Genomic DNA, 25,312 nt, shown 5'->3' with positions numbered 1-25,312 from the left:
TTATCATCATAATATATTTCATGACCTGCAACCAGAGCCTCCAAACTCACTTTTTTATTGGTTTGTGTACATGCACGCACATACAATGTGCATTTCTCAAGCTGTCTCCAGTTTGTTAAGTTGTGCAATACTGAAATATTGCCCAGTCTGTCGAAAGCAGTGGAATCAGGATGCACCTCTTTAAGCTGGCCTTTGTCCTTCACAGTCTTGGGAACATGAACCTTTCTCTCTTGTATGTCTTCTTAAAGTGAAAGTAGTGTCAGCCTGTCTAGCAAAAATCTGTCTGCTCTAATTTATTCTAAGAATAAAAGCTCCATGGGTTGAAGTAATATTCTCAAATTATATGTTTTTGTTTCTCCTAAATTGTTTCTCGATTGAGCATGAAGTTGCATCTTAGAACAAGGAATGAAAGAGAGAGGATCAATCATCTAATAAATAAGAGGAAGCTGTTAGGATTTCATCCTTAGGAAATTGTGAGCACAGCACTGTTAAAGCAAACTGGTTTGCTCTTTTTTACCTCCTGAGTCATTGTATATTTATAGTGAAATATTTCTCATGTCTAGGGCATTGGATATTCAGATGATGTTCTGATTTTCAATCAAAAAGGAAATTCTCTTTAAATATTAAATATTCATCAAGGACAGAAATCGTTTGGAAAATATGAGCTTTGATATACCAGAATCTTACTCACAACCCTTAGGTCCATTGGTGCTACATAATTTGAATTGAACTGAATTATTATTGAATTCGGTTTCAAAGACAGGAAAGGTTACTAGAACTGAAAAGTGTCCCTAAAGCAAATAGTTCACTTCCCAAGAAAGTGCAGCTTTGAGATATCCCTAATAAACTCTAGAGTATAACAGCAGGGAATGCTGGAGACATGACTTTTAATAGAAGTCACCATCTACATTTCAAGGGTGAGAAAGTTACTTAGAGGTCAGCGGAAAAGTTTCAGAAAAGCTGAACATTATAGGCAGGTACAAAGCTTAAAGACTTGGAGGCATTTGGTTCACAACCTGGAGTTAGGAACTTAATTTTGATAGATACATTTCAACAAATACCTGTGCAACACCTAACAGTGAAGAATGAAGAGAAGATGCAAATGATGTATTGCAGGGTAAATAACATGTAAATGGGTGTCCAAATTCAAGGTCATTCCTACCTTGGGAGCTTGAAAACGAGAAAAATGAAATCTAGAATGAGAATCATCAAGGTGTCCTCTAGGAGGAAGTATTTGAGAACAGAAAGGTTAACCCTGATGATGCTAAATGCAGAAGTGAAGTCTGCATGCCAACAGCCTGGGGCTGTAAAAGCTTGAGCCAGAAAAGGCCATACTGCTTTAGGCAGGCAGATTTGAAAGCACCACACAGCCTTCCTGAAATAGTTACTGAAACACTAATATTTCATGTGTCTTAGCCTCATTTCTCTTTCTATATCAGCTTGTTCTTCAAAATGCTTTGACAATAAAAAGGAAAAAATAATTCAAAAGCCACAGTTGTAGAAAATGAGGCTTTCATTTCAAATTTTTATAAAATTAAGTTGGTAGTTCTTTATATTGAAACAGATGTGAGGTCTTTCAGAGTTCAAGAGAGTGCAGGGGTGTCCAGACTTTAGAGAAGATGCTTTGGAATTTGGGGAAAGTATCTCGAAAGTACAACAATAAAATATTCTAGAAACATTTGTTTGGTTCATTGGTAATATAAATAAATTCATCAATATATTTTTAAAAATAAAGATAGAAAAATAAATTTTACAAAGGAAAGAAATAAAAAGAAACATTTCTAACTCCTTTCAGATGGACTTTTTCTCCAGTAAAGTCAAACACAAATGAAGCATCCAAGTCATGTAAAACTAGATCTGATTCCTTTCCCCCTCTCTCTAGCTATTAAAACACACATCTCTTGAAGGAACTGGAGAGAGGCTTATTCTGCTCCCTTTGCAGTATTTTCCTGTCCCTGTCCCTCTGTCTTCTAGATCTCCAAAGAGCAACCCAGTTATTTTGATGAATCCATCAGCAAATTGAGCCAAATTTAAGTTTCTTTATTGAGACCCAAACATGTGCCAGCTACTGAGCTTACAACCATCATTATCACCATCATAATCAAATATATGTTAGCTGATTTAACAATCATAGCCACATTTTATCAATGCTTTGATTCCTATCTTTAACCTAGGGGACTTTGGGACAGGCAGTGGTTAAGTAAATTGCTTGAGACACATGGCAGGAAATGGTAGACATGACATTCATGATCATGAAGCCCTGTTGCCGGGTGTTGGTTACCACATACAGCCCTTCAGTTTCATTCTGTCATAATTTCTTTTCCTTTGAGAGTTCCACATCAGGCAAAATGATTTGAGGGAGCAGAGTAGCTCATTCTAAACATGCTGAGATTCCCTTCAAATCAAATCCAACATCTGAATTTGTTGTCACTTCCTTGTTGTACTCCACTCAGCCACCCATGAACTGAACTAGTTTACAGATGGCTATACTTTCATTTAATCCTTCTGATGGCAGTGGGAAGTGAGAGCTCTTACTGTAACCCCTCATCTTCCCCCATCCCTGTGACCACACAGTGAGCTGAGACACAGAGTGTTGAGGTTACAGCAGTAAGACTTCAAAGAGAGATCAAGAGTTTAGAATCTGGCTGGAGAGATAGCTCAGAGGTTAAGAGCATTGGCTGTTCTTCCAAAGGCCCTGAGTTCATTTCCCAGCAACTATATGGTGGCTCACAACTATCTATAATGAGATCTGGTGCTCTCTTCTGGCCTGCAAGAATACATGCAGGCAGAACACTGTATACATAATAAATAAATAAAATTTTTAAAAAGAATTTAGAATCATTTACTGAATCCAAAATCTTATTTCTACCTTCTGACCAAGTTGTTTCTCATTATGAAAAAATACCATTGGGAGACAGGCCATGAATTCATCTATCCCTTATTCTTAAGGTCAGGGACAGAGTAGATATCCAGTACATATTTACTGAATAAGTGAATGAAAAGAACCATAAGTGAAATAATAATAAATGGAATCTACAAACCACACCCTCTCACCATTTGTCTCTACCTTCAGTATGAGAAATGATGAGCCTATGGAAGAGTCTCTTGACCTTCCAGCACAACCCAACTTTTCTGACTCCCAGGCCAACACTTTCCATTTACATTCTCCCAATTATGACAGGGTCAAACACTCTTGTTTTCCAGCTAGTGTAGTGAGTCATTCTGGTGTTGAAACATGCAGCACCTAATTGGGAAAAAAAATGTAAAATTATACTTAGAGGGCATCATACAAATAGGTGATAAACATTATATACCATAGACTGCTATGTGTGTAAATAAATAAGAACTGAGTTGACAAAAGTCACCAGCTTTCTCCATCTTCTGTCCCCATCAGAATGGTACAGGATCTTTGAGGAGAAAATATTCTCTAACATGTTTCTGCATTGTCACATACATATGCCTGACTAAGCCACCAGCTTTTTATTATACTATCTCTTAAACAATGGCTAGCAACTGCAGACACAGGCAAAGGAATCATTGAAATGCAAACTAGGATAGATGGAAGCCTACTCATAATATATTTAAAGAAAGACTTGAAGATGTCTTTTGTGGTCTATAATCTCTCTGGTCTGGTCAGTGTGCATGTGTCCTGTAGCATGCAACAGAGTAAGTTAGACTCCCAGACATGGAACGTTTTCAAATTCAACAGGACAGTTTCTTCACTTCTCCTACCACCCACTCACATTCTCACTAACTTAGGTAGTCTAGGTTTATGTGTATTAAAACAGTGATATGAGGAGTATTCTAAAGATTGATGCACAAAAGAACTATAGTGACCCTGTAGAGGAGTGATTCTCTCACATGGAAATATTTTACAGAGGTGAGAGTTCAGAGCAAAATATTTTCTGATCTCACTTTGTCCTCCAAATCCTGAAAAATGTCTCTCCTTAAAGAAAATCAGAGAGTCAGTTTCCTTTTGAGATGTGCTTCTCAGCATCTACTCCTCTGTGATAACCCTAAGCACCAGGACGCCAAGATCCTTATGTAACTCCCATGAGGCATCCCTCTGCTCGCCATTAATGCCCACATTTCTGGTTGAACTTGCCAGAAAAGAAAATTCAATCTAAAAGATTGTGAAAATGTTGCTTTCTGTGTTATAAAAACTATTGGTATTTTTACTCTTCAGGAATAAAATTATATATGGCATTAAGTACATGCATTCCAATGTACTTACTGTATTGAAGGACCAGGCCCATCCCATGGAGAGTGTGCTCATGGCCCTGAGAGTCACTGACAAAGTCACCCTTTACCCAATTCTTCCTAGTCCCTTCCCAGTCCCGAAATGCTCTTGTCATGTGTCTTCCTTTTGTTTCCCTTTGGTTCTTCTTCATTTTCCATTTCTAGGGATAATTGTCTCCTTACTGATTTCTCTTTCTCTCTTTTCTCTCTCTAACTTTTCACCTTTGCTACCATTATTGGAATGTAGAGTAAAGATGCTGGTATCAGGACTTTGGTTATGTTGGATGAACAAGGAGGTAAGTTCAGATTTGTTCAGTAAGAACAATTCTTCATCTAAATAAAGTTGCAGTTTTTAATTTTTTGTGCACCCCAGGTAGCCATTCTGCATGTGTTACATGTGTATATAAATAAATGAGTTCTAGAAAGCTCACCTTGCTACATTTCTTTCTCTGTTAAAAATATTGCATGTGGAAATGTCAAGGCCTCCTTTATGAATGAACTTATGGTACTGCTATCTCTGCTATGTACAATGAGATAATAGATTTTAAAAAGCAAAATTTGTGTGTATTCCTTAAAACACAATATTTTAGATAGTGTTGGGATTTTTTTTTAAAGATTTTATTTATTGTACGTCTGAGTATTCTAGCTACATGGGCCCTTGCAGGCCAGAACAGGACATCAGTTCCCACTGCAGATGGTTGTGAGACACCATGTGGTTGCTGGGAATTGAACTCAGGACCTCTGGAGGAGCAGACAGTGCTCTTATCCACTGAGCCATCTCTCCAGCCCCCGGGAATTTTCTTATTTTTCTTGCATTCAGTTTCCCACTAAGTGTGGTTTCCTCTCACTAATCCCAGGCTATGGAGCACACTGTGTGAGGTTATGCGTGTCTCCTGACCATCCAGGTTTATCATCTGGAACTGTTGGTTTTCAAATTATTACAGAGAATACCTGAATGACTAAAAATAAGTTTTTTCATGGAGTGTCTGAAAAGTACACATTTTAACCAACCAGAATGTTTGAGCTATTTTAAAAGCATTTTTTTGAAAGGCTAGGAACAAAAAAAACAAAAACAAAAACAAAAACAAAAACAAACAAACAAAAAAAGAGTAAAAATGTTAGTGTATAATCTCTACACCCTAAGGTGAAAACTATAAGGGCAGTTTTGTATTTTTTTTTGACACTAAATATCTAGCAATACAGTGATGATGTATATAATTATAGCCACAAATTCTTTACCTGTTTTTATTTTGAATTTTTATAATAATTAGGTGCTTGAACATTTTCATACTTTGTAAAAGCATTAGAAAAAAATAATATTGTGATTTTTTTTCCAGTGGCAAATATAAGAATGTAAAACTCATTCCAGAAAGGACATGATAAACTCCAAGCACAAATTTAAAACTGATAGGAAAATTGTCATGCTGATAACCTGACATAAAACACTAAAATATAGATAACCTATACATTTTATCAAAGATAAACAACTAAAAAAAATGAGCATAAGATATAAAGTTTCAAGTAGACATGTAAAATATTGTCTCAATCATCAGTTATAATGGCATGGCAGTTTTTAACAAGTTGATACAACGTTTAAAATTGATAATACTCAGTGCTATAATGTATTAGGAAAAGAGAAACTCAGTTCTCACATGGGTGCTTTGGGCTGATACACATGTCATAAGAAACAATTTGATAATAATTTTGAAGTATTTTTATCTTTAACCAAAACATTCAATTCCTAGACTATTTAACTGCAGTTAAATGTTTACAATTGTGTGAAAAAAAATTAATATGCCTTACTTGTAGCTGTATAAGATAGGAATGATCTAAATATTTGTCAGGGAAGAGATCAAACAAGTCATCTGTGATATAGCCATAAAGAGATGTTCTGCTGTCAATACAGGGCATAAGATAAGTATTTAATGACTTCTGGAGAGTTAGAGTCAGAATAAGAAGAGAAGAGAGAAAGCCATAGCATTTCTAGTGTTCTGAGAAACAGTTAGAAGCATTAGATATTTACTGGGAAATGCCAGTGTTGGATTTGTATAAACAATAAAAGCTAATGATTGCTGGGTGATAGCAAGAGCCTTCAGACTATGATATGGATCTAACACCCGGAAAGGCGGTCTGAAAGGAAAGAAGTATAGAGTGGAAGGAGCTCAAACTGTAGAACTGTTCTGAGAAGGTCTCAGCTAGGTTGATGGAGAACCTAGGAGCTAAGATTACCAACCCCAAGTAGAGAAGAGAAGCCTGTAATAGGCAGAAATGCCACAATCCTGGCAATCCCAGTGTGCCTACACAGAGGCCTTGCTTTCTCAAGATGCTATGAATACAAAAGCTGTGCAACTCACAAAAGCAAAGCTACACACCACTCCTCTGATGGACTCCTCTCAATGCTATCATAAAGAGACATTTGTTTTTATAGTATTTGTGTTAAACTTTTTCAAAATATACACCAAATAAATGTAAAAATAAGCAAAAAAATAATTGTACGCCAACCAAATCATTTTTCTTCCAATATTCAAATTACAGTTTGTGGAAATCTCTAAAATTAAGAATATAGCTGAGTTCTGTTCCAAAGGTATTGTAAGAGGGTCAGTCTTGAAAACTTACCTGATACTTCTGTCATAATTACATGCTGGCTTGATCTGTGTAGCAGTGTCTTACCTCTGAAATGGGGGGTGCAGCAAGTCATTGCTTTAAAAGTTGTGAAATAGAAGGTGCCCACATAGAGTGACAGTTTCCAAAGTGAAATTAAAACAACAGCACTGAAAGAATTAGCAGTTCTGCCTTACCAACTCTCTCAGTTAGTAGTCAGTGATATGGAGAAAGTGGCTTTACAGCAGAAGAAAGACTTGGGGTAATGTCTTTTTTACTCCTCTATAAAATACCGACATAAAGATGTGGCATGGAAAATGATGCATAGAGACAGAGCTGAAGAGAGAACAGCTGGGAATATAGCTTTGTTATATAGTACCCATTTAACAAGAATGAGTTCGTCAGTTCAGTCCCTGGTGTCAAGATGAAAAGACAGGAAGAGAGGTAGAAAATGAAGAGCCTACTTGCCTGAGTTGCAAACATCCTTGTACTTTGATGAAGAAAATTAAGTGATACAATGTGCTGAAATCTCATGCATTTGCAAAAAATTCATAATTCTTAAACACCACGATTCCCATGAGCATCTAGATACTATTCTCTAAGAAATAAAGAATAGATTCTACCCTACACACACACACACACACACACACACACACAAACACAGGATAGTGAATGTTTTCAGCAGAAACATTTTGGATTCCTCTCATAAGCATATTTCCCACGAGAGATTGTGTTATAGCAGCTGTGTAATGAACAGCTCATACCAACAACAACAAAAAATCTGCAATTTTAAATTTCCAAAAGTGGGTGATCTGAGGTTTGTCTTTTGTCTTGAGGGGCATACATTCTATTTTTGCTAAACTAAGAGCTTAGGATCTTTGCAAGTGACAGATGAGTGTGCCAACCACTGTCTTTCCTGCTTCTGAAAGTGTTAATTGCGCAATGTTTATTTGTTTAGATCAGTAACTGCTTTTTAATTTCTCTTCAGTTTATGTATTAATTTTGTCTCTGCCTGACATCCAAAGTATTAACTATTTCTACCTCACAGCTGCGCAAGGAACCACAAGCAACAACCATCCTCCTAGAGTACCATTGCAGCTACTGTGGAGGCAAGCCAGACCTCTGCAGGTTGTCCAACTGAACAGTTGCACTGGGAAGTTCCTTATAGGATTCTTGTTTATACCCAGGTATCAGGGAGATACCGAGAAGCACCAGGCCTAGCAGACAACTGTGGAGACATACAGAGCCTGGGCTTTTGTTTCTCCTGAAAATGGTGTCTCTCAAGAAAACCCCTACAGGGCTCTGTGCTAATATGGCTAATCTAACCTTGGCTTCTGTTTGTTTCTTTTGTTAGTTTTTTTATGTGTTATTTATTTGTTGTGATGACTCAGTCCAGGCTCTCTGAGAACATACCTATGATGAGCTCTAAATTAAACAGTAAAATGTCTGGTCAGTGCTGCCAGAAAAAAGACAAAATCAAGGCCAATCTACAGAGCCAGCCAGCTATCGTAAAAGTTAATGGCACTACAAAGCAGTGTTTTAGAAAATACCCCACCCTCTGGCTAATATCCACTCACCAACCTCAATTAGGTATGGCTCAGGCTGTCCAATGTGGTAGCCACTGTGAATATGTGGCTATTTCACTTTATTGAAAGGAATGTCATTGTTGTTCACCAATTCTAAGCCAAGTAGAAATTATATAAACAATATCTTTTCACTGAATATTGGTATGAAGGCTTGCATACTAGATAAAATACTTATTGTATTTTACTTTAGGACCAGGCTGAGTATTCGAAGAGTGTTAATATAAGACCCTTTACTTAAATGATATTATTAGAAAAAATGTCTAAACAAATCCCTAAACAGTCTATCTACCACTAGTGAATCTATCACAGACAATTGATCACTCAAATGTCATGACCAAAAAATTGAACCCCCAAAAAAGGGTTCAATTTCTGCTAACAACATGTGCTATTCTATGCTAGAAGACTCTCCCGACTCTCACCACACCCCCAAAAGTTGTCTTCTCAATCTCCTGGAACAAACACACAAGAGGAGACATAGTCAACCCATGCAATATTCTTGAGCGTCTCACAGACGCAGATGTACATGGGAATGAAATGAAGACACTGGATGCTCTCACGAACTTCCTGAAAAGTGCTTCACAGACGTTATTCCAAGGCCACCAAGTCTTATTGTGTCACATATGCCCACAAATGCCACTAGCATGGTGACAGTAATATCATTGCTAGGATACCTGGACAAAAATGTTCTATGCTGTTTTGTTTAATCAAATTAGCATCAGATTTTCTCTTTCAGTCAAATGTTTGACAAAAAAGATGAAAATCCACAGTTCAATGCAGCTTTAGGAGGTGTGAATATGGATGTGCTTATTTTTATCTTTCTGTAGGGGCAACACTTAACAGTCAGTTCACATATATGTATCACTTCTTGTTCTCCACAGGCCCCAGGGATAACACTTATGAAATCTTGTCAGAGAGTCATTAGTTTTGCAAAAACAGAAAAGTATTGTTTTGTAACATAAAAAAATGCATCAGGATGTATAAACTCTGCAGGTGCATCCCTCCACTATAATGAATGTGCACTGCAGCCATTATTTGTGTCCTGCAGTGACTGGGAGCCCAGGTACTTCCTTAAATCCATTCTAACACAGCACTGTTTGGGCTGTCTGCAATTTTTTTTTTTATTTCAACCAGAATTTTTATTTCAATTGGTATGCTTGATGGTTCTTCATTTGATGGCATGCTGATAAAGGCCTAAACCATGTTAACCAAGACATGAAGGAAGCCAAAATGTTTTTTTAAAGGTTAGAGAAATGCTCTGTCCTTTTCCTTACACCCTAATCCTCTCACTCAGGTGTTAAATTTGATTCACAAATTGATTTATTATATGTCTAAACAGAAACCAGGGCTATGTCTTCAGTTTCAAACAACCAAAGACCAACTGAGCTTGGCCTGGTTGTGCTGACAATCCAGTACTTAGGATGCTGGGTTACAGAGGAAGATCCTGTGTCAAAACAACAAACAAACACACCGGGAAGGGAAGAGGGCAAGGAGAAAGGAAAATTTCCTCAAATGCGAAGTAGGAAGGGAGCAACATGTCCTTGAATAGAAAGGTTTCCAGGACATCCCTGTCTCTCTGTGCTTGGCAGAAGCATGGCACTACCCCACCCTCCATGCTGGATAAACACCAGGATGCTTGCCTGAGCTTCTGAAAAGCAGAACAGAGGCAGCGGAGACAACATCTTCTCTAGACCCACTAAAGAAAGTAAAAATTCATTCTATCCCTACTTTGCACCACTGGTGTGCCTCGTTTAGGCTTTACAGTAAAAATTTCCACAGCATACATTCATGTGAAATGGTTTTCGGATGATTGTTTATGACCACAGGCTAAAAAGGTGCTTATCAGTTTTATTCTAGGCATGTGTTTAATTCTACAGGCACAATCATCAAAGCATGCATGAAAATATAGACTAAAAGAGGAGCAGGGATGTAACTGGGCATTATCATTAGACAGCCAAGACATCATACAGCACTTCTCCTTTAATGGTCTTAAAAGCTACTTGACAAAACCCTTTCATTAAACTTGCAGTTACCCCAATTTGGTGACACTTTTGAGAAATTAATCAGTTTCGTTTATGTAACCCTGGAAACCTAGAACTGGTTCTTTTTTTTTTTTTTTCAATGCAGTTTATTCAGGAACCTTGAACAATCCTCGGACCCTGGGGAAAGCCAGCCCACAGCTTAAATAGCCTCTGGGTAGCCAACCCAGGCGTGCCACGTGGGCAATGCAGATAGGTCCACATACATGGAAGCAAGCCAGATCCTCAGCCTTAGCCAAATGTGGAATTGTTCGTGACAGAGAGCACTCACCATCGGGAAGGTGGAAGGTGGAAACCAGCTCCATCTTTAAGGCGCGGCATTACGCAGCTCTCTACAGTTCCCCCTTTTTGTTTTAGACGCATCAGGCAAGAGTAGAGGTCTGATCTCTGATATTACAAATAAATTGGGACTTTGTACTGATGTTCATTTAGGTGTCATCCACCCAAAGAGCATCAGACCTGTCCGATACCTTTTTCTCAGAGGCGGGACCTGGGGCATCAACCCGCATGCAACCAGACATGCTCTTCTCTGGGTCCAAAGCAGCTGACCCTGAGTGCAGTGCTTAGCCTCGCATCCTGAGCATAACATTTTAGCTTTTTATGGTATCCAACCATGCTTGGGGAGACTGTCCTGCTTCAATGGCTGTAAAGGCCTGAATGATCATGGCTGCATCACACTGTTGTGAGACTCTAATCTTGCATATATACCACAGGCAAACCAAGGAGACCAACACCAGAAGGCCTGCTAACGCTCCCTTGAATCATCTGAAGGAATGGGAACTGGTTCATTTTTGTATCAAGCTGTGTTTCAGATGCACTGAGGTCAGCTTTCCTTGTAGCAATGGCACAGTGCCATTCTATGTGCCAAACCATTGCCCCTCTTCCAAATAGATTCTCCATGTTCTCTGACCAGGTTGATAGTTAGCAGGTCCCCACCCTGGGAAAACCACAGCAGAAGAAAAAAGTATCTTCCTCAGTCTTTGTAGCATGTCACTCATAGGGTAAGAAATGAACAGAAATGTTTTGGTACTTACAGTATTGCTGTGCTGATGTTACTTTCTTTTCCAGCTTCTATGAATTATTACAGAAAACCAAGAACAGACCATTGGCTACTTTGGCTGTACAGCCACTGCTAAGGGAAGAGCCATGTTTATTCCTGCTTACTCTTCTGTTGTTTGCCACAAAGAGGACAGTACATTGTATTTTCTCTCTTTATCTGGCTGGGTATAGTTAAAGACTAAAAGATGCAGATATTCTAAACTGAAGCAGATCTTCCGGAACATTAAATGTGAATGCCTTAAACATTAATTAACACTTTTTTCCTTTCTCTTGGGTTTCACTGGTGTGTGAGTCAGTACACTGTGCTGTTTCCCTGGATATTCAAAATCAAACAGACCTTTTGATCCCATCCCATCATGTCTAAACTGCAAACTATTTTGAGCATCGTTCTTGTTCATTTCCTTCCACCCATGCTACATAGGGGAGCAGCAGCAGTCTACAGCAATGCATCCTCTTGGACAATGCATTGTAATCTCAATCTCTCTCTCTCTCTCTCTCTCTCTCTCTCTCTCTCTCTCTCCTCTCTCTAATTCTGTTTCACATAGTCATTTCTCATGTTCTGTTGGAAACCCAAAAAAAATTCATTCCACCCTGTCATCCCTTTGTCCTAACCAGAACAACTCGATCGTGTCGAAGAAGGCATGAACCATATCAACCAAGACATGAAGGAGGCCGAGAAAAATTTAAAAGATTTAGGGAAATGCTGTGGCCTTTTCATATGTCCTTGTAACAAGTAGGTACTGGGAGCCAGCTCTCATCTGTGGCGTCCAGCTCTCTTTCTTTCTTTTCTTTTCTTTTTTGTTTTTCTTTTTAATGTCAAAGTGAATGTCTGAGGTTTTGTCTTTTTTCTTTGTCCTTTTCCATCTGCTTCATTCTGTGGGGATAAAATACTTGTGTTTAATCAGAGCAACTGGAGCGCATTGAGGAAGGGATGGACCAAATCAATAAGGACATGAAAGAAGCAGAAAAGAATTTGACGGACCTAGGAAAATTCTGCGGGCTTTGTGTGTGTCCCTGTAACAAGTAGGTGCTGCCTGCCTGCCTGAAGCTTTGGTTTTCCCAAGGCTCATCTCCAAGCCTTGACTAGCTCATTCCTGCAGGCTCATAGGCAGGATGAGCATGTGGCATGCAGAACAGATCAATACCGTCTCCAATGCATTCATCTCATAGTTTAGATAATGTTAGTGAGAGTTACTGTTGATGCATTAAAAATCAGGCATACTACAGTGAAAGCCTCACTGTTGGCAATTGTTATTGATAAACATTTCAACATTTTCCAGAAAGTGTACTTTGAGACCAAGGCGCTCGGGCACGTTATTTTCCTCCATCCCAAGAACTAAAATTGTAGGTTTAGAAAAGATTTTGCTCAGCGTGGAGGATTAGAAACTTGTGTGTCAAGGTTTGTATTTTTTCTTCGGAAGTAAAAGAGACAGGCTAATTTGGCCTAAGTAAGCCTCTGCAAGACAGAGAGTGTGGCACATTCCCTGTTGGCTGCTCACCAGCTCCTACGTTTAGCCATGAGATGCTACAGCCTCACCCAGTGCAAGGCATCCTCCTCATTGAAGGCGCTAGCCTGTCCCACCTTGAACCCAGTCCCTCCAGTTCCTTTTCTTTGAAGAGCTGCCTGTACACTGGCTGAAATGTTGAAATGTGTAGATTTTGCATGCACGACATTACAAAACATTTAACTGTTCTCAAGGTTCTGCAACGCTTCTGGTTTGTTTTTTTTTTTGTTTTCGTTTTTTTGGGTTTCTTTTTTGTTGTTGTTTGGTTGGTGGTTGGTTGGTTTTTGTTTTGTTTCTTTTCTTTTCTTTTTTTTTTTTTTTTTTGGAATGTAGCAGAAATGTGACATGTGGTTATAAAGGTTTGCAACCAAAAGAACACCAAAACTCGAGGGTTCTAGAAGATAGTCTCATTTGGCTAGCAGTGGGGGAAAATGCATGAGTGAATTGCCCAACATGCATTTGGAAAATTAAACTTGTTATCTGATCTCCTTTACCCCTTTCCCTTTCCCTCTTAAAAAAAAAAAAAAAAAAAAAAAACAAAACAAAACCTTTTACCCAGAAGCTCTCCTGATCCTGTCATTTAGAATAGAAATTAATGTCATAGTGAGCAGATTATATGACCATTCAAACCTTTTAAACTTTGAGGCTGATTTGAAATATCCCACTTCCTGTTTAGGAGGGGGAGGGGCTCGTTTTACCAATAAATTTAAAACTTTTTTTTTTTTTAAAGAATGCTCTGCAGTAAAGCTGGCTAACTGGAATTCAGCTAATTGGAACCCTCATCTGTGTAACACTTTTGCCCCTTTTCTATTTTTAGCCAAAAAAGGGGGGTCAGGGATAGTGGGGGCAATCAGCTTAGATTTGAAATGCTTTGTTTTCCAGGTCATTTGCAATGGCTCATGTAGTCTCTTTTCTACAATCTTTACATATGAAGAATTAAATGAGTGATAAATTAGAGTTGATTTTAAAAGGTCATCAGATATATTGTTATTATAAGCTGTAACTGTGATTGTACCTATACGCAAGGGCACCCAAGGTGAAAACTAGCCCAGGAATTTAAGAAGGGTATTTATCAACTACCTTTAAAATGAAAATTTCCTCCAGAGCCTACTATTCACTAGCAAAGCCATAGAATTCTCCAAAATAACATATTGTTAAGAATTCCAGTTAGTCAAGATTTGACTGTATGCCCTTTTTAGAGCCAACTCGCCCCACATTTCAAGTGAATTCTAACAGATGCATCTCCCAACCCTTCATCAATTGTGTGTGAAGAAAGGGTGGGGGTAGGACTTTTTGAGGTAGACCTCAGGTTCTAAAGAAACATGACCCCTACTAAATCAGTGTACAAGTGGTCCCTAATTTCTTAATTTGAAAGAGACCCTAATTGAGCTTCAAAGCTTGAATGAAGTGTCCCCTAATGTAAATAATGCTTTAAAAACCATGTGTCACAACGCAGTGGCTGGCGGTGCCCTGGACTCTCTGGGGGCTTTGCCCTGTCTCGGCATGTTTCGAAGGACTATGATAGATGTACGGCCGTGATGTGAGTCTGTGCAGCGTTGTGGGTGCAGTGGTTTGCCTTCTCTTTGAAAACGCATATTTCCTTTTCCTTTGACTTTGCCAAAGATGGTGTACCAGACATTTTACATAGCAGAAAACATCACAAAGTCCAAACAGCTTCTTGTAACCAAAAAGAGAGGAAATGGGGAGGTGGGGTGAGCTACAAACTCTCTTAGCTATGAAAACCAGTTTGGTGACCTTGTAATATTTATTAAGTGGGCCCATGGCCCTTTGGAGCAATAAGTTGTGACTTCTCAAAGGGCTGATGGTAAATTGTAGGAGCTGCTGATATCCCATTGTACATTTCCCAGGTTGTCACCACAGTTTTTTGATCCTCAATCTGCAAGGATTAAAGCCAGTTTAAGAGATGGCTTTGACCCTATAATGAGAGAAAGAAGTGGGAGAAGAGGAGGAACTCTCTTGGTGTCTTAGAATTAAAAACTGTAAAATGGGACTGAAGAATGTATGTTGCTCTTGGACTCAATAGCACGTGGTTTCTACTATGCAAAGAACCTAGAAACATCTTTGATCGCCTTAAATTACAATACCCCCCCCAAAAAAAATATGCTCTATATGTTTCTATTGGGCACAACAGGTATGCCTGGATTTTAAGTTTTGTTCCAAGGCAGGTCAGTGAAATGTAGCCCATGGAGACCACACTATTTCCAAACCACCCTCCCTTGTCATAACAGAAAAATAGTTTAAAGTAGTAATCTGTATGCACACTATCCTGCCCTTTGGACTAACCACGTAGCTACTGAACTGCGTTTCAAATCCTCATGAAGGCTATTACTGTCCTGCTAGTGCCTCTTTTGAGAATGGTCAACTTCTGGAGTAGTTTGGCTTAAATGAGAATGCTTCACTTTCTACTCATGCCTGTAGCTGGTGCATGAAGAAGACACAGGGTGGGGTGGGGTTCCTCTTCGGTGCTAGATGGCTTGTTCTCTCTTCTATTTTCCTGCATTCATTTCACTATGCTTCTTTTACTTTTTGTCTCTGTGGACAAAGGTTTGTACATCGACCCTGGATGTATGGTGACTGGAAGTACCGATATATTATCAATTTCAAACTATTATAGAGGCAACCCAAAGACCATCACCCTTGGCCAACCACCAATCCTTTGTGTCTCTCATGAAACACAGGAAATAGAGTTCATACATTGGGGGAAATACATTAAGAAGAGATCATTGCATGATGGTGTGTTTAAAAACTTGGTCAAGTATGTTTTTCTTCATGACTATGTGTTACTGTGGTGTGGTGTACACCCTCTACTTGGCAGTCTTGTTCTGTGTCTGTCTGCCAGTATGTTTTTCTGTGTTTTGTGTCTTGAAATATAACCATGTCACAGAAATAGAACTGAATGTTCTCCAGCTATCTTAAGCCTTATCCTCAAAACAAACTAAAGATTAGTCTTGACCATTGCAATTGGCTCAATTGAAAATAGAATGCTGAATAGCTGAACCATGGTGGTGGCCAACTGTTTGGGTCCGGATTATGATATATCGGTATTCTCTAATGCCTCAATTTAAAACTCATTCGCTTGGTTCAGTTCTTTGCTTAAAGAAGTGATAATTTCTGTGAGCTTGCTGCTCCACCCTGTGCTTTGTCACTCACCCAATTTTTTGCATAGGCTTAAATCCAGTGATGCTTACAAAAAAGCCTGGGGCAATAATCAGGATGGAGTAGTGGCCAGCCAGCCTGCCCGTGTGGTGGATGAACGGGAGCAGATGGCCATCAGTGGTGGCTTCATCCGCAGGTGAGTTTCTGGCAATTTTCTGTTGATGGACAACCAGCACTCAACTATTTCTTCCTCCACAGGAATTTTTGAGATCCCTCATGGGGCTACAACTGGATTCATGAGAGCCTCCCTCATTTGTCTGAGGCCCTTCTGTCTATCTTCATGAGATCTTCCAGCAAAGAGCTCAGGTTTCTTCATGGTGATGAGAATGTGTCAAGGGGGCAAGATGCAAGACAATGTCCTTCAAAATTATGGCCTGTGTACTGTTTGCCAGAGTGTCTCTAGGCAAAGCAAATCCCATGACCACATCCAGAATCAGAGTGGCTGTCGAAAGGCACTGCATGACATGGATTTATTTTAGTCAAGCGTATTAAAGAGACTGTTACAGAGGCATGATAAACAGCATGAGTGACGTCACATTTTTAGTCTGGTAGTAGCAGGGAGCTGTTACCACAGGAGATAGGAGCAAGAACTGTTACCAGAACCTAACAGTTATGACCACAAAAAGATGTAGCCATAGACAGAGTTGGCTAGAATGAGAAAGGGAAACAAATGTCTTAAGCCCTTGCTTCTCATATCCAGTCTCCCTCAGGTTGCTAACCATTGGAAATCAGAGCAAACAAAGAGCCAGTAGTATAGTAATAAACGTCAGCTTCTCAGGGCACAGACAGGGAAGGTCAAAGAACTGATTGTAGTGGGAGGAAGAAAAAAAATGGGATCTACATTAACCACTTCTTTTGAGATCTAGAAGCAAAAAACAATTTAAATATTTCTTTTTAAAAGCTCAAGTTATATAAGTCGACCAATATCTCAGCTCTGAGGAAACCACCAAGCAGAAAAATGGCCAAATATTTTCTATGAAAAAGGGAAGATTATATTCCCTATATTTTGGACAGCCTCCACCAATTCATTCCACACGATCACCCCTTTGTCTTAGCCAGAACAGCTTAATTTTGTCAAAGAAAGCATAAACCATATCAATTAAGACTATTTAAACTACTACATATAGACTAGCAGTTCTCAACCTGTGGGTTGCAACTCCTTTGGCAAGCCTCTATCTCTGAAAATATTTACATTACAATTCATGGCAGCAAAATTACAGTTATGAAAATAAGTTCTTGATTGGAGGTCACCACAACATGAGGAACTGTTATTAAAAGGTTGCAGCATCAAGAAAGGTAAAACACACTGATACAGACTGATACCAGGACTCAGCATATGTGCAAATACATATCTTGATGACTGTCTATCCCTAAGTCATTGTTGGACAACAAATACTGTTGTGATTCAAAAGGCATAGGATCTAAATATGCACCTGTCGCCTGACAAGTGAAATTCTGATTCCTCCTCTATTTGCGTCCAAGAAAACTAGATTATTGATTTTTAAGCCAGGGGTTGCCTTAGTATCAACTAGGGGTACAAAAGAAGAAAAGGTAAAAAGCAGGGACAAAAGGAAGGGAGAGAGATGGGAGGAACCAGCGTCTACACTCAATCCATAGCAACTGAATCCAAATCTTTTGACACTAGATACACGAAACTATGATTCGAAAGCTTGGGTGATTGTACTGTGCATTAGGTGTTGAAATGGTTTTGCCACAGGAACATGTTTATTGTTGATGATCATTTAAATGAAATGTAAACAGTAGGAGGTTCTCTCTTTTTAAAATTTCTCTGTCTTGGGCTGATTTATAAGTGGAGCCAGGCATAGTAGCATACAACTGTAGTCCCATCATTCAGGAAGCCTGAGGGCTCAAAGCCAGCTTGGGCTATATATGGAGACAAGGTTTTAAGCAAAACAAAATGAACAAAAGAAGAAAGTCATAAATGGCCACTGTACTTTGGGAGTTGCCATGGAAAAGGAAGTTTAAGCCTTCAGTTTTAAACTTATTTTCTAACTAGTAGGAAAACTCTGTAATAGGTGCTTTCTATTTGCAGTAAGATGCCTGCTGTTTGCAATAGAGCGTCTTCTATTAACCTTCAAGTTGGCCTTTGGAAACGTGGTAAAGTGCTTTGTGAGCCCACTCCTGCCCTCTCATTCCTGCCTATTCAACTGAAACCACCATGTACACATTTTTCTGCTCTGAGAGCACCTGTTCAAATGCCCCTACCAAACTTGTGGCATCAACATGCACATGTATAAGAATCATTCCTTTAAGTCCCTTAGGAGTTCTCAGAGTCAAGCAGCAGACAATTTATCACTGCTCTGCACACCAATGCAGATTCAAAGGTGAAAAAGTGATGAGTACTGAGATTCTCTACCTGATTTTCTTTTTTCATCCACAAGTTGAGTCTTGGAAATTTATGTTTTAGGAAAATAATAAATCATACTGTCTATACAATTCTGCCTCTAATCTCTGATCAGGAGTCCCTTGGAATAAATGATTTTTCTTCAAAAATATAAAATTAGGGGCTGGAGAGTGGCTCAGAGGTTAAGAGCACAGTGGCTGTTCTTCCAAAGGTCCAAAGTTCAATTCCCAACAATATATGGTGGCTCATAACCATCTATAATGAGATCCAGTGCCCTCTTCTGGCATGTATACATAATAAGTACTATATACATGATAAATAAATAAATCTTTAAAAACAGATATGGAATTAAGATGTGGGGTGAGTCAGGAATGTCTCTTTGGAAAATACTTGCCACTCAAGTGAGTTCAGATGCCCAAAGGCCACGTGAATGCCAGATGCGCAGTGCACATGTACCATTCTGATATACCTGTGGTAGCACAGGAAGTTGGCAAGTGAAATTCTGAAAGCTTATGCAGGACATATAGTGATGAGCAGGATACCCTGATAGGCGTGGTAGAAAGCAATGACTTAGACCTGAGGTTGTCCTTTGACCTTCACGTGGGTACTACGGCACATACCAGGACTCATACATGAACACACACACACCTTCACACACACAAAACACAAACACACGTTAAATATAAATAAAATAACTGAATTAAACATATATGAAGGAGGAAATTATGTAGTTTTAGAAATCACAAAAATGAATACTTTGATGCACCTAATATGCCTTTTATAGAACTATACAGTCAAAGCAGGTATAGAGGTGCATACCTGCATTGCTAATACTGGGCAGGATGAGGAGGGTGAATCCAGACTTGGCTTCATAGCCAAACCTTATCAGAGAAAGATACAGAGAGAGAATTCAAAGGTCCAAATACAGTTATTATATTAATATGCAAGTATTCTCGTATTAAGCTACACCTTGAGCTCAAAACACCAATTTTAAAATTATATTTGAGACAGACAGATCTTAAGATATGTTGGTATATTGAAAAAGAATAAGGTATATACCTAGGTGTCTTAAAACTTTCCACAAGCTCTATTCCTTATTAACAACTGTCTTCTCATTCTCTGTCTTCCAACCTTGCTCTTTGGCTTCCAGGGTAACAAATGATGCCCGGGAAAATGAAATGGATGAGAACCTGGAGCAGGTGAGCGGCATCATTGGAAACCTCCGTCATATGGCCCTAGACATGGGCAATGAGATCGACACCCAGAATCGCCAGATTGACAGGATCATGGAGAAGGTGAGCCCACAACTCTTGGGTAGTAACTGATTGCCATTAGGAAGGAGACAATGTACCCAGGCACATTAGTTGCTGGATATTTTATCCTTAATATTCCAAGACAAAAACATGGGATTCACAATTGAACTGGAATGAATGATTAGAATGTAGTTTGGGTTTTGATTTATTGTGGGTACTGGGTATTGAGCACAGGGCCTTGGGAATGCTAAAAGAGCATTCCACCAATGAGCCATACCCCTAGCCCCATACTATACAATTGAATGTAGTCAATATGTCTCTAAATCTCTCCCATGCTAGGCACATGGAAATGAGACAAATCATATTCTTACTGCCAAGAAATTCATATCAGGACACTAAAACCATGAACTATTCATCATAAAAATCAGACGATCCTTTCCATGCATTCCCCTCTTCTACAATAGTATGCTGAATATTAATTGTTCCCTTTTTAACTGTTTAAATAGCAAGAGGGAGAGATAGGTGCATTAAGAGTTTAACAATGATTTTTTGTGTGTAATTTATGTCTGGCTAGTCTTATGCTATGTGCTTATTCACTTTGAGACACTGTAATTCTTAACCTGAGTTCTTGAATCTCTTTATAATATCTTTTCCTTTGCCAAGAGCAGAGTGGGTTAATTTTTAAGACCCGTTAAATTGCAAACTAAGTAGTAGTTTCTTGGTCCTCAAGCATCCTTCAGTGCTGTGAAAGGATAAATAGCCAGTACTGTGTCATATGTGCTCCAGATAAACAATATACAACCACATAATATTTTGCCTGATTGACCTACACAAATGTCAGAGCTGGCTGGTGAAATACCTGTACTTTGCTTACGTTTGCAAGTTACAACATGCTTGAAATGGCTAAGCAGCTTTTGCTATGATAAAGCTTTTAATGCTGTGACAGCCAACAGATTTTAGAATCATTTTGCAAGGTACAAAAGTGCTGGAGCCAACTCAGCCTGACCTAAGCCATTATAGCCCCAGAAGAAAAACAAACAGTGAAATAATTGCTGAACTGTCTTCCAGAAGGAAAACAATCTTAGAAAACAGGAAGTGCTTATTTACTGTCCGTAGATCAAACTGACTCAGAAATGAGCAGGTAACTCAACAAAGCCCAAACAAGGTCCCAGAGAAGAGATATTTTGCTAACATAAGGGGGTCAAAACTTTGAGTTACAGGAACTTAGAAAAAGAAATATTTATTGTTTCTGAAAGGGCAGCAGAGTCCACATTCTGATGCCATTGTAGTTCTCTAGTATGGTGAGAACCTTCTGTATTAAGTGCCACCAATAAAAGTGGGGTTTTTTTTTCTTTTTTTATATGCATTAGTGTGAATGTGTCAGATCCCTTAGAATTGAGAGATAGACAGTTGTGATCTGCCATGTGGGTACTGGGAATTGAACCCAGGTCCTTTGGAAGAACAGACAGTGCTCTTAACCACTGAGCCATCTCTCCAGCCCCCACCAATAAAGGTGTACACAGGGATAAAGGGTTAAGTTTGTAAAGGCAGGCATGTTTATGGGAAAGAGCTGTTCTGGCTTGCATCAACCATAGACTCCTTAGTTACTGAAGCAAAGGGAGAGTTTATAATTGCCTTTCAACAATTAGCATAGCCTGGCCAACATTTGAAATAGAACTTCTCCCACCCCCACTTCCAAATTCACAATCTGAATGCAATTTAAACACAGCCCATCTGAGTGAAGCCGATCATGCTATTGAGCTACACTGCTGTTAGCAGACTCCCTTTTCTCAAGCTCTTTGCTGAAGCTCTGGTCTCTGACAACTAAATTCCAGAGTCTCTGCATGTTTGCAATAGATTGAATTAGAACCACACAGTAGGCAAAGCAAAGAGAATTTTCTTCTCTTCTTGGTCCCATCATCGATCTTTACCCTACTTCCTATCATGATCTTTTCTCATCACCATTTGGGTTGATAGTGAATTCTCGGGAGTTCAAACAATAAGACCTTTGACATATTCTTGCAGATTTTAAAGAGATTGCTTTGTGTTTTTTGCTTATGGACATTTATACATACAGTCTTTCAAAGTTACATGCACATAGTTCTTCCAGAAAACTGGAAGTTAGAAGTATGTTTTTATCCCAAGCTTTATGGAAACTGGTGCTAAAGAAGCAAACTTCAAAGTAAAGCTGGCAGAAGTAGGCATGTTGAGATATAGCCAGGTAGTCCTTGAGGTCTTCCCCCAGTGGGAACACAGAGCCTGAAATCTAAGGTCATGGCTTCTAAAAGGGATTTGCCGTTTGCCAGCTCTGCGATCTGGGAGGTGAGGGAACAGTTCAACCCTGGAATCTGAATGTGCTGAAGTATGGCATAGTTAGCACACAGTACTAGATATCTGAACTGAGTCAGTACTCTACCTGCCTCAGAGTTGAGGGCTCAGAAAGATGGACTCAGCAGCTCCTTCTAACAATGTCTGGGCTCTCTAATGGACACTGTAATCTTTTCACACAGGGAAATCATTTGGCACATGTTGAAAGTGTCACCAGCTTAGGTTTCTTTAAAATCAAACAGGAAGACTGGGATGGGGTAGCCTCCATATAAGAAAAAAAAAAATCCTCAAAGATAAACACAGACAGAGGCATTTTCCAAGGGACATACCTGAAGGGAGATTCTGTCAGGTCTCTTTTTGTTTTTGTTTTCTAAAAGGTGCTATTTCTTTTTCATAACATAAAAAGTATGTGGTACTTCTGAAAAGTGAATGTGCTTCAGAGAAGTTAAGAGGATTCGCAGTCACCCACTGGACAAAGGTGTTCCAGCTCCATCTTGGCCTTTGAGAATATACCAAGATTTGCCTCTTTTCTACTTAAATATCCCCACACTGCCTTGGGAAGGCCAGGCAGTGCATTCATAAACAAGACAGTCTACATTTGTTTTCAGAAATGACATTTATTTTTAAAATGGATTATTTTCTTACTTTGCATCTCTGAGCTCAGTCTGGAAATGGCACAATTTAGTCTATAGAAACATTTCAAATTTGTCTGAGCTAGTAATTTTCCTTTGCACCAAAGTATGATTATTCATGATACAGTTTGTAGGTACAGAAGAAGGACTTAGGAAACAAATAAAATTGGAGGGATTTATCCATTTTCCAAATGAGGAGCCTGGGGGTCAAAAATAACTGTCAGAATAATCAGGACAAATCAATGTTCTCTCTTATGATGTAAATATTCATTTTAAAGCCAACTCTTGATTAACCAAAGAGATGATAGAGAACCATGGCCAGATAATTCAGTTGTGAATAATGTAGAAATAAGCTCAGCATTCCAAATGTCTGTTTGAATGTGGATGACTCCACTGTCCTAGGAATTCACAAATTCAAACTGAACATAGAAGACCCTACCCAGTAGAGATTGTAATGTGAGGACATAGGTGCATAGCTTGTGATCAGTAAGTGATGATAGGTCATTAGAAAAACAACTCTGCTTCCCTGGGTGGCTTTCTCCACTGCCCAGGCTGTAGAGTTACACTTGTGATAGGAAAGAGCAATAGCCTCTTCTTGCTGACTTAAGTTTTTTCATGGTCAGTTAATTTTCTGGGGCTTAAAGATTGAGCCTGTGAGTGTCTTTCCAGCATGGAAAGATAAATTATATAACTGTCCTCAAAAACACAGATGCTATCCAGTGAGGGAAACAGTTGAAAACCCAAGTCAAGTTGCTGTGACCTTGTCCATTTAAGGCCATAGCAATGATCCTGGGAGAAAGAGTGATAATTCTGAATGGGGAAGTTTCAAGGTGGTTTCACAGAAGAACTTGAGTGGACCCTGAGGGTAAATGGAACTTTAAGGGGTAAACTAAGACCTCTCTTTTTTCCTCTTTTTTAGGCTGATTCCAACAAAACCAGAATCGATGAAGCCAACCAACGTGCAACAAAGATGCTGGGAAGTGGTTAAATTTGCTCTCCTGCTGCGCTCTCCTACGAATGTTGTTGGACAAGAGAGCTCCTTCCTGCTTTTCTCATGGTATTACCTAGTAGGTCTTGCACACACACATGTACACGCACACGCACACATCTGCACAGTCAATTGCCCCCCATTGTAAATGTCCCGTGTGATCTGTCAGCTTCCCAATGATATCATGTGTCTTTTGTTCTCTCTGGCTCTCTTTCTTTCCAGGAGTTGTACATAGTGATCATCTGATGGCTGTAATTCCCAACCCAAGATGTCTTAGGTCTCATTTTTTTCTTTTCTCAGTGGCGTTTGCTGAATGACAACAATTTAGGAATGCTCAGTGTGCTGTTGATTCTCTCAATACACAGTATTGTTCTTGTAAAACTGTGACATTCCACAGAGCCACTGCCACAGTCCTTTCTTCAGTGTCAGGCTCTGAGTCTTTCCAAATGTGCTGTCTTTAGTTCCTCATGGCTATTATCTGTCTTTATGATTTCATGATTAGACAATGTGAAATTACATAACAGACATTGCACTAAAAGTGATGTGATTTATGCATTTATGCATGAGAACTAAATAGATTTTTAGATTCCTACTTAAACAAAAAATTTCCATGACAGTAGCATACTGACAAGGAAACACAACAGCAACCATAAAAAGCAACAACTACGCATGCTCAGTATTGGGACACTGTCAAGATTAAGTCATACCAGCAAAACCTGCAGCTGTGTCACCTTATTTCTGTCAACATACAGAATTACTGATCATAGTCATCCCTTTTTCTTTCTCTCTCTCATACACACACACACATACACACACACACACACACACTCACACACACACAAAATGGATTTGAAATACCATTAATCATTTCTAGCAAAATATATATATGTTTGGCTGAAACTATGTGAAATGGATGTACTATAGGGTTTGTTAGCTGCTTTTGCAAGCTATGTTTTGGAGACAACACTGTTGCCATGGAAGGTGTGAAGATGTAGATCTTCAAAGTCTGACTCTTGTTGATCACCATTTCCCTGTGGTTTGTCATCAGTACGATTCTTTGTTGCTTAATCTAGAGCTATGCACACCAAATTGCTGAGATGTTTAGTAGCTGATAAAGAAACCTTTAAAAACTATATAAATGAATGAAATATAGATTAACTGTGAGATAATATCATTATAGCATGTATATTAAATCTGTTCTGTCTCCTCTGTTGGTTTGTGAAGTGATTGACATTTTGTAGCTAGTTCAAAATTATTAAAAATTATAGAATCCACCTACTGGCTCCCATCTGATGATATGCTCACAATGGCAACTGAAGTCTGCACATTCTGTTCAGTTGCTCCTAAGAAGCTGGTTGTAGATACTGGGTAGAAAACCAAAGATGTTCCATTTCAACACAGTTCCAATTACAACAGACACCTTGGCTTGGTTCTTATAACCTGTTGTGTGTGAATTCAGTGTTAGCCATGAGACACATAGTTTTCCAGCATTCATAGAAAAAAAATTCCTAGGGGACAAAAGTCTGAGGTACTCTAGTCTTGG

At 39.0% G+C, this 25,312-nt stretch overlaps 1 protein-coding gene across 3 annotated transcripts in view; it reads left to right on the top strand.

The window, feature by feature from the left end:
• Positions 1-25,043, top strand: part of Snap25 (synaptosome associated protein 25) — a 78,092-nt gene extending 53,049 nt beyond the window's left edge. Inside the window, exons 4-8 of one of the 3 annotated variants that reach the window (XM_021656923.2) lie at positions 4,487-4,535; positions 12,137-12,254; positions 16,214-16,339; positions 19,719-19,863; positions 23,701-25,043. In XM_021656923.2, the coding sequence (XP_021512598.1) occupies positions 4,487-4,535; positions 12,137-12,254; positions 16,214-16,339; positions 19,719-19,863; positions 23,701-23,769 (507 nt within the window). In that variant the 3' untranslated portion in view covers positions 23,770-25,043. Of the gene's footprint in view, positions 1-4,486; positions 4,536-12,136; positions 12,255-12,426; positions 12,545-16,213; positions 16,340-19,718; positions 19,864-23,700 lie in introns of all 3 variants that reach the window. The other 2 variants (XM_021656922.2, XM_060383200.1) reach the window with 2 other exon arrangements.
• The last annotated feature ends 269 nt before the right edge of the window (positions 25,044-25,312 follow it).

This window comes from Meriones unguiculatus, chromosome 4 (assembly GCF_030254825.1).
Source record: "Meriones unguiculatus strain TT.TT164.6M chromosome 4, Bangor_MerUng_6.1, whole genome shotgun sequence".
Taxonomy (NCBI): domain Eukaryota; kingdom Metazoa; phylum Chordata; class Mammalia; order Rodentia; family Muridae; genus Meriones; species Meriones unguiculatus.
The sequence above is the reverse complement of the archived record's forward strand: the minus strand, read 5'-3'. Positions and strand labels throughout refer to the sequence as shown.